Source organism: Austrofundulus limnaeus, unplaced genomic scaffold (genome assembly GCF_001266775.1).
Source record: "Austrofundulus limnaeus strain Quisiro unplaced genomic scaffold, Austrofundulus_limnaeus-1.0 Scaffold1348, whole genome shotgun sequence".
Lineage (NCBI taxonomy): Eukaryota > Metazoa > Chordata > Actinopteri > Cyprinodontiformes > Rivulidae > Austrofundulus > Austrofundulus limnaeus.
Window position 1 is genome coordinate 44,882 of NW_013953750.1, and position 9,898 is coordinate 54,779.

At 41.7% G+C, this 9,898-nt stretch overlaps 2 protein-coding genes across 4 annotated transcripts in view; one reads left to right on the forward strand and one right to left on the reverse strand.

The window, feature by feature from the left end:
• Positions 1–4,608, forward strand: part of mmp19 (matrix metallopeptidase 19) — an 8,262-nt gene extending 3,654 nt beyond the window's left edge. Inside the window, exons 4-9 of the mRNA XM_014031928.1 lie at positions 560–772; positions 878–1,123; positions 2,221–2,340; positions 2,453–2,617; positions 2,738–2,865; positions 4,003–4,608. Coding sequence (XP_013887382.1) covers positions 560–772; positions 878–1,123; positions 2,221–2,340; positions 2,453–2,617; positions 2,738–2,865; positions 4,003–4,236 — 1,106 coding nt within the window. The 3' untranslated portion in view covers positions 4,237–4,608. The remainder of the gene's footprint in view (positions 1–559; positions 773–877; positions 1,124–2,220; positions 2,341–2,452; positions 2,618–2,737; positions 2,866–4,002) is intronic.
• Positions 4,609–4,858: 250 nt separating this feature from the next.
• Positions 4,859–9,898, reverse strand: part of LOC106535055 (transmembrane protein 198) — a 10,544-nt gene continuing 5,504 nt past the window's right edge. For 2 of the 3 annotated variants that reach the window (XM_014031929.1, XM_014031930.1), the window contains exons 2-5: positions 8,098–8,332; positions 7,434–8,009; positions 5,964–6,112; positions 4,859–5,801 (exon numbers count right to left, since the gene is read on the reverse strand). In XM_014031929.1, coding sequence (XP_013887383.1) covers positions 5,652–5,801; positions 5,964–6,112; positions 7,434–8,009; positions 8,098–8,251 — 1,029 coding nt within the window. In that variant the 5' untranslated portion in view covers positions 8,252–8,332 and the 3' untranslated portion in view covers positions 4,859–5,651. The remainder of the gene's footprint in view (positions 5,802–5,963; positions 6,113–7,433; positions 8,010–8,097; positions 8,333–9,898) is intronic. The other variant, XM_014031931.1, reaches the window with a different exon arrangement.

The following is a 9,898-nucleotide window of genomic DNA, read 5'->3' on the forward strand; positions in this document are numbered from 1 at the left end:
ATCACAAATAAAATGAAAGGTGACAGAAAGAAGAAAAAAATCGTATAATATCTGCGCCTTTTTTCTCAAAAATTAAATTTAAACAATAACGATCTACAAGCAAAAACTAAACAAAAAACAAAAAATAACCTCAAATTGTTCTTCTCAATGCATGTAGCCCTCAATCAAACTACTTTAAATTAAAACAGAACCCCACAACGTACAGCTGTAGCATCCTCAGTTGTTGATGGTGAATCTTACCTGTCTGAGTGATTTGGCCACTGATGGTCGTCCGTGTGTTTCACAATCACAGGGTTCCTTTGGCAGTCAGAAAACAAACATGTAGGTCCTTTAAAACTGCACCACAGTAGGACTAACAGTCCCCATAAAAAATGAAAAGAATTCTTTTAACTATTTTGTTTGAAAGCGCCTTACAGGGCAGGGTGATTACTGATTGAAAACAGGTGTGCTGATTACTAATGAGGCACAGCTGAGTGCTTGATGCAACTCTGAAACAAAAACTGAAACGAGGACCCCCCTAACAAAGAACATTGAATGACTTTTTTTTTCTTCCTCTAAGGTCGGTGGAGAAAAAAGAGCCTCACCTATCGCATCTACAACTACACGCCTGACATGTTGAAGTCAGAGGTCAGGTCGGCCATCCGTTCTGCCTTCCAGTACTGGAGCGACGTGGCGGCCCTGACCTTCAGAGAGGTGGACTACGGCCGAGCAGACATAAGAATCTTGTTTCATAAAAAGGACGGCTACTGCTCCGTCCCGTTTGATGGCCGTGGTTTGTTTGCTTTCTGAAACACATTCATCGATGTTTCACAGAAACCTGTCGCGCGGCCTCCGGTTCACGTGATCCTCTCCCTCTCCSTCTGTCTGCTCCCTGCAGGTCAGGTTCTGGCTCACGCAGAACCACCAGATTCTGGTATGGTCCATTTTGACGAGGACGAGTTCTGGACAGAAGGAACRTACTATGGGACTAATCTGCGTATCGTAGCGGCCCATGAAATAGGCCACGCCCTCGGCCTGGGTCACTCCCAGTTCAAGAGTGCTCTGATGGCACCTGTTTATGCCGGTTACCGTGCCAACTTCAGGCTGCATGCGGATGATGTCAAAGGCATCCAGGCTCTGTATGGTGAGTGAGACCCAGCAGGTTCTTCATTATGTTGGGCTAGACTGTTGTTTTCACTCTGGTCATTTCTGAAACCCCTAATTTTAATTTCTGCTCAAAAACTGAAGTGATAGTTCAGATCTTTAACAGTGGGGCTCTCTAGAAAGATTATGAACAGTCACTGTCTTACCTGCTGAATGATAACTCTTAAATTAGGTCTTCTGGACCTTTTTATATACATGAGGATTCAAATGCAAGATTTTTTTTCCAACTTTTGGTGGGTTACTGTTCATGAAAGCTGAAGTGGTCTCCTTCAAGCAGCGAGTCACACTGAAGCTGACTCAGTATGTTTAAAAACACAACGAGGGGTCTGAGCAAGGAGGTCTGTGGGTAAATCTTAGTCACCTAAATATCCGCCAACACAGATAAAACGGAAAAGTGTTAAACATGAATTACAGGGAAAACCCATTCTGGACAACATAGATTTTCTTCCAAGATGGGATTTACAGCTTTTTGAAGGGAGCTGGATGTGGATCCTACATTTCAAAGAACCGTTTAATGTTTGCAATAATAGTCACTCCAAACAGCTTATGTCACTACCTACGACCGACCCCCACTCCACTTTGTTCTTCTTTGTCTCAGTTGCAAAGCAAAGGAGCATGTGAGTGTCTGCCTCTGAGGAATGCAGGCAGAAACTGTAAGCAGGAGAAGAAAAGGGATGTCTGTYTGTCTGTCTGTTCATTTTGAGGAGCCGTTCAAAACATTCAGATTGTTCATTCAAGGAGACTTAACATGTGCAGGACGAGTGGGGTCTTTCACGATGCAGGTGGTCTTCCTGCATCTGGAGCCGTAAATGTCTGTGATGGTGGGGAGGCTGTGTCTGATGGTTCTCTGTGCAGCCTTCACCACCCTCTGCAGAGCTTTTCTGTCGGCAGCAGTGAGCACGAGCGTCACATCACTAGTTCCCCCCCCCCACCCCATTTGTTCCTGCGGCAGTAATAAAAAACGTGCAATTAATCTGTTGTAACTATCTGGCTCCCAGTCTTCAAAGATCAAATGAATAAAAATAGGAAAGCATTTCTTAAAATTGAATTGTCATTGTTTTAATTTTCTTGTTTTAGGCAAGCGCAGCTCTCCAGACAGTGCAGCTCCTCCAGACAACCTGATCCCAACACAGAACAGCTTTGGAAGTGACAAGATCCCTGATCCCTGCACTGCCACACTGGACGCCATCATGCTGGGTGACTGTTAACTTGTACCAGCGTTTTTCTTTTAGTTATTTGTTGACTTTTCTTTTTTTGTCTTTTGCTTCTCTTGAAACTTTCTAATTTTAATCCCGACGTGCTCGTTCAGGTCCATGGGATAAAACCTTTGCTTTCAGTGGTGAATATGTCTGGACCATCACAGACCTGGGCCATAACACACCTATAAAGATCAACAGACTGTGGAGGGAACTCCCTGGAAACCTGAACGCTGCCGTCCACTCTCAGAGAACCAACAAGACCTATTTTCTTAAAGGTAGCCTTGGTGGTTTTTTTATTTTTTGCTTTTTTTTCTATACAGCTGAGCTTGTGCAGGGTTTCTGATCTGCAGCTGTCTCCTCTTAAGACTAAACGTTTGAACTTCTTCTGGACACAGGCAGTGAAGTGTGGAGGTACACAAGGTTCACGCTTGACTACGGCTACCCCAAGCAGGTGAAGCGAGTCCCTGCTGATGTCGATGCAGCCTTGTACCTGCAGAAGAACAAGAAGCTGGTCTTCATAAAGGTAAACAAAGAGGAGCAGTTTAGACTTTTACTTTACTGACATCTGAAAAGTGGACGGCTGGCAATTAGTTTTTTTCTGTTAGCAAAATGCCTTATTAAGCATTTAACTAATATCAGTTGATCAACCCAATTCAAGATGGCTGCCACAGCTAATCAACCKTAGCAAACACAAAAATGGCTACAACTCAACTAATTTTACAGATGTGGACCTAAAACTTGGTGTGGTAGTAGCTGAGACTGARCCACAACACACACTCTGAATGCTAAAAGATCGCACRAGATCTTTGTTTTAAATCCTGCCTTTAATCACTGGAGACAGCTCTGTTTGYCTGTTAGCAAAATATCTCATGATCCACTGGACAGAATATAATGAAACTTACAAATGTTATCAACAGACTTCAAACTACAAATGATTAACTTWTGGAGKTAASTTGMTTTAAAATGKTTGTCACAACCAACTGATCTTAAAAAACACAAACATGCCAATAATTCAATTATACAGATTCTGGACTCAGATTTGGTATGGGAGTTGCTGAGACTGATCAACACAGACTCCAAGCACTAAAAGATTGCATAATATCTTTTTCAAAGTCTGCCTTTATTCACTGRAGACAACTSTATTTGTCTGTYAGCAAAATATCTCATGACCTACTGGACARATTTTAATAAAACTTATAAAGCATAATAACTAGACTTCAAGCTACAACTGATTACATTTTTTAGCCAACTTGATTTAAATTGTCTGACATTYCCAACTAACCATAGAAAACACAAAAATGTCTATAATTCAGTTAATTTTACAGATATTGAACTAAAACTTGTTATGGTAGTAGCTGAGAATCATCCCCAACACATACTCTGAGCTTTAGACATTGTATGAGATTTTTACTTAAAACTTTGACATTGTTGTTTATTTGTTAGCAAAATATTTGAATTGAATTTGAGGCGTGCACAACAGCTGTTACATTAGAAAAAACAATAAAGAGCTTCAGTTCAGTCTTTTTTTTTCAGATATTGAGATAAAATCTGATTTAGTACTAGCTGAGAGTGATTTTTAGTCTTATGGTTTGAACAAAAATAATTTAAATCCCTGGCATCAAGGTTTCGCCTCACTTTTCTCCTTCCTTCCTGTGTGCAGGGGTCAGAGTACTGGCAGTTTGATGAGCTGAGCTACAATAGTTTGACTTTCTACCCCAAACCGCTCAACATGCTCTTCACCGGAGTGCCCTCCTCCCCTGACGCGGCCTTCACCTGGACCAACGGCAAGATCTTTTTCTTTAAGGGGGACGAGTACTGGCGAGTGAACCAGCTGCTGCTGAAAGTGGACAGAGGTTACCCTCTGAGCAAGAAGGAGCGCTGGATGCGATGTTAGAGCTCCACCAACAGGGGCCAGCAGGTTCACAGACATTAACATATGCAGTGATTGGAGAATTATCACTGGTTTGATTTCACTGGATCTGATTAAAACCAAGCTACATTTCAAAGCAGGCTGATGTTTATTATTATCTTTATTGTTTACTGTTTTTAAAAAAAATTTGTTTAGGATTGAAGAATTACGCAAACTTTATATAACCTTGAAAAGAAATCCAATTCCTCTTGTTCACATGTGTGTTTGGTTATGTGTTGCAACACTCTTACGCTCATGTTTGTTGATAGGAGTGTCTGAGATCCTGTGATGTAGATTTTTGTATTCTGGTTTATAGTGAAAATGACTTTTATATAAAAAATGATTTAAACATTTAAATTGCCTTCTTTGGTTTTTGCTTAAAATAACCTGAAAATATGTCCAACATTCACAGCGAAGAAAGGATGATCTGTTCTGCATCGAGCTGTCTTCATTAAAAAAAAAACCTTGTTTAGAGGCACCACAGCAACAACCAATCAGAGGTCAGGAAATCCTCCTCATGACCCTGTTTTATGAAAAACCCTCTGAGTAAGCCTTGTGTTGCCAAGAGCCTGTGGACACAAACAGTGCTACATAATTGACTCGTTTGATAAGTTAAAACTGCTTTTTTTATTAAACACATTCATTTCAATTATGAAAAATCCTATCAACAGGTATTTACAGGTGTGCTGTTCTGGTAAAACCGAAAAATATTCAGACACAGAAAAGGCAAAAACAAACATGCTTTGATTTTGTCCTTGATTAAAAAAAAAAAAACACTACCAGGTACTAAGTTATTACATAAATTATATAAAAAAAACATTACTTCACAAGCATTCACACTAAATTCTTCACTGATTGTACTCAGATGTGGTAAAACAGCTCTAAAGTGGTGCTCTAACAGAACCTGATGAGGCCTTTTAAGCCACATGCAATATATGACTCAGACGCATTAAAATAAAAATCACTTTAAACTTTCCTCAAATCCAATGCCCATACAGCTAGAAATAAGTGAAAGTACAACCCTTCATGGCTAATTCTTGAAGTACAGTACACGTAACATCAAACAACTATTATGTATTTAATACACGATGAATGGAAATGAATGGGCGCATTTTGCTAGCTATACAGGATTTCTCTAAGGAAACAGTGGCTGCAGTGGTTTTAGAGTCAAACAGGAGTTTAACGCCGACTGTTTTCCTGCAGAGAGCAGCATTTTGTTTTAAAAGAAAAGACATCCTCGCTTCAAATCTACTTCACAGCAATAAAACCCTCAGAGACCAGTGCAGCGGATGAGTTCTCTACTCTACGTTAGGAAGACGTGTAACTAATCCTCCTGGAGAAGATCCTCTACGTTAGGAAGACGGCGTGATGGGCGGGGCCTCCTCTGGTCTCTGTGCTGCTCAGACCCTGACGACTGGCGTTGTGGCTGTGAGGGGAACCGTGGAGCTGGTGTCGTAGTCCACGTCGATCACGGTTTGGTTGGCGGTGCCAAGGCTGCTAAGGGAAGTGCCTGTTCCCATCTGCCTGTCTCGCAGACTTTGTAGGTAGCTCTGAAAGGAAGGAAGGAAGGATAGGAAGGAAGGACACGGGGAGAGAGAGATGAGACAAAAACAGCCGTTTTTGAGCTTTTAGTCCAACTCGCAGACAGAACTGACTTTGAAATCATAAAACTACGAGTCACTACAGCACACGCCATGTCGGGTGACACTGACCGGTGCCAGTAGGTCCCCGGCGTAGCGTTTGACTGGGGTGGGTTTACGACGGTATGTGCCTTCCTGCCCACCTGCCTGCTGTCGTTTCTTGGCGTCCTTCTCACGAATCCGCATCAGCTGGACCCTCTTCTGTCTCCGGCTGAGGACAACTGTGAGAGGGAGGGGATACACATTTAAAGTGTAAGCAAAAGGCTAAAAATGGTGCAAGTCATTAACGTGTCCTATTCTTCAAACTCACTAAAGATTTCTGTGCTGCATTTACAAGCTGTACACGTGTTCCTGCTTATTCAACAAGCTTTACTCTCAAGCTGCAGCACATCCTTCTTACTTACTTTTAGTAAAACCCTTCTTAATCAGAAAGCACATTTTCTGCTGCAACCAGGACCCAAAACAAACTGTTTTCAAGGAGAATAACTGAGAAAAAAGGCAACATCTACAGCTCATAAGGAATAAAAATAATCAGTTCCTAGATGTTTAGTATATACGTCCAACCAGCGCTTCTACACCCAGTTTTTAAATATGTATGTTTTAAAATACAAGATTAGGTGTAGAATTTAAGCTTTACAAATAAAAGAGATAGTTTAAAGATTATACACACTTAAAATGTTTTTATTATAATTGCACAACACATAAGCACAAATTTCATCATAGATTGAGTTTTATTCTTTCCTTTTTTTGTTGTTTTTTTAAATTCATCTTTCAGCAACAAAAATACATCTTCACTGGTTATTTTAACTCGCTGGAAATATTAAGACAATATTGATGTTTTAATAAATAAAAACAGGTATTTTCCTTTTCTGGTCTTTGTAGACGTTTCAGAAAGGGAGGTTTTAGTCATGCTCCTGCTCCGAAGCAACAGAGCATAATCATATTAAAGATTTATGATCACATTATGTTCTCCTTATGTCACTGCAATCTTTGCACTCATCCAAGAATCAAACCACACTCAGAWCCTTCAAAAGCACAAAATGTTACTCCAAAAAATGTCCTGATTTTACCCAGTCGTGTTGCTTTGTTCCAACTCTGCTAAAGCCTCAGGATGCGTCATAAAGCAGCAGTGTGTGGCACAAGATGTCATGAAAAAACACTCAAATGTATTTATGTCTTAGTGCAGTGGAATTGTCAACAGCCATTTGGTTAATGCCAGTTTTATCCATGTGTGCTGCTCAGTCTTTTAAACTCCTGGGTTACTTTCTGAGCATGTTTTGTGTTTGTGTCCATCTGTACCAAGAAGAGCCATCCAATYAGATCTGCTGCATGTGGGTCAATGTGATCACACTGTGTATTTCTGTACACTTCACAATGAATCTGTCTCTCAGTACTTCATCAATAACCATAACTGACCCAGATACAGAGGCCCACCACACTGCTTCTGTCGACCAGCTCATGGTGCATGTGTTGGATCATTATCCGCTTCAAACTATGATTATGTGTCAGTAGCTTGGAGAGTTTATTTTGTTTTATTCTTACCTTCAGTATGTGAGAAGCTGCCATCCGTCAGTTTCCACTGGACCAGAACTCCAATGAGGCTAAGGGCGGGCCAGATGCCTAGAATGACCCAGCTGTACCAGCAGAGYGCCGACCCAGGTTTGAGGCGTAAGCAGTCATACACGTGTGAGGCCAAAGCCAGCATCTCCACAAAGTAATCGGCACACACAGTCATGATAGCCGCTCCGAACACGGCCGTGGAGAGCACCGTGAACGTCTTCTGCCACTGCAGAGTCAGCACGGCCAACAGCATGCCTGCGCCCAGAAGAGCGCCCAGCGGCACCCACACTGTGGTCGGGGTGTAGAACTGGTGAGCCACCAGCAGGCCAGCCAGGGCCAGGAGGAGGCCCAGGAGCAGGCCCGTCATGAAGAGGCCCACGCTTCGCACCAGCATGGTGACGAGGCCGCACAGGAGGCCGATGCCGAGGCCGATGCCCGCGCTGGCTTCCACGCTCAGCTGCGTGTCGAAAACATGCTCCTTGTGGCACAGCAGGAAGATGATGACCGAGCCAAACATCAGACCAGACAGGAACATGACCGCCTTGAAACATCGATAACCTGAAAGTGCAGGAGAGGGAGAAATCAGGAGCTGAAGGGGTGGGGGGGCTTGATGCGTCGACATGTGCGAGCTGAAAGGGGTCCTCACCAAAGAAGCAGTAGATGATGCCAAAGAGGCAACACATGGAGCAGATGAYGGTGGGAATGACCTCATATCGTCGCTCGATTTCCAAACTGCAGGCGTCCACATCGGCCACGCCTGCCCCTTCTCCTCCAGAGCTCAGCCCAGTGAGATCAGTCATTCTGGTCGAATGTTGGAGGCTCCAGGACCAGCTGAAGGTAGAACTTCAATTATCTCAGGTCCATCTGTGCAGGGTTGGTGACTGTAAGAGAAGAGAAAAATGTGTCAATAGAAAAGAAAAACGTAGGAAAGTCTGGCCAACATTTCAAAAAACTCTATTCTGATAAACAAGATATTCATCCACAACAGGTAAGATATTCATTGTTCATAACCATTCTACAGAAAGCCTTAAAAATAAAATACCCAGAAACAATGTTTTTCTTTTTTTTTTTTTTTTTTTTTGGGGGGGGAGGGGGGGGTATGTATTTTCCAGGCACATAGTTCTACAATATTCAGCTGTTATGAAAAGAGTTGATTTTGCATACCTGCCCCCCTCCCCATCAAAAAGGTTATAACCTTGTTACATTTTATAAAATTTTGATCTGAGTGTAAAAACTTTTCAATGAACATTTTTATCAAGTGTTTATTTGTTTATCTGAGTAAAAGGTGACTTTCCTTCTGAAAATACCCTTATCTCGCAGTTATACAAACATACAAAGGATCAAAACTTCTACAGTTAAACCATGTAAACTTATTAAATTACATTCAGTTTGTTCTCCTCTCCTCAGTGATTCCTGTTTCAGCAGCAGTATGCTCTGTAGTACTCCTGAAAGAGTATACAGTATGACATTAAGCTGGCAGGTCTGAAGTAGCGTTAAAGGCAGATGGGTGGACTCCTCTTTCTGAGGCTGCTGGCAGGCCTCCTGCATGAGCTCACCACAGCTGAGATCAGATTACAACTTATTCACGTCGTCTGCTTCACACAAATCTTCAGGAACAGTCAGTTCTGTTTTTCAGACTCAGTAACTCCCAGCTTTTCTAGTTTTTTTGTCCTCTCCATTGTCACTCCTTCACCTAAAACATGTCCCAACTTAAATATGACTTTTAAATCCTAAACGTGACAACTGTYTTGCCTTTTGCCTCAAACACACGACTGTATAATTTGTGCGTCCTGTCCAGGAATGACTTTACATGGAAAAAATGAGGCCACTGGAAAGTTCTCCTTTCTTCTTCGGTCACATCTTCTGCAACTATTTTCTTTTAGGTTTTCTGTCATCAACAATGGCACCGTCTCCATTCTGCTCGGACACAACTGAGGACATGTTCGGATCTTTTCTCTGAGGAGCAAATACAACTTCTGCAACGACTAAAAGCTTATAAAGTGATTTACGAATCAGTTTTGCAAACCGTACAAACTGTTCTAACATAAAGACAAAGAACAGCTGTGTAAAATCATAAAAACAAAAAAGAAAACAAGGCATGAAAACAACCTCAGCTAAAGAGAGAAAAAAAGAAACTCCAAGCAGGAAGACAGCAGATATGACAGCTGGGTGTGTATGTGAGAGTTAACATGAGGGAAAACTCAAAGGAAACTCAAAATTTCTAGCAGATGTGAATGTGACTGCTAGTGTATGAAAGAACTGCAACTATTTATGACACTGGATGGTACAAAAGTTKTTTTTTTTWWAAATGACGACTTTTGTTTTTTCTCTGGTTTTGACTGTGATGTAATCTGTCTTTCTACTAGGGGTGTAAGAAAATATCGATACACTGAAATATTGTGATATTTCATTTCCTGATACTGTATCGATATTCTAAAGCCCTGTAT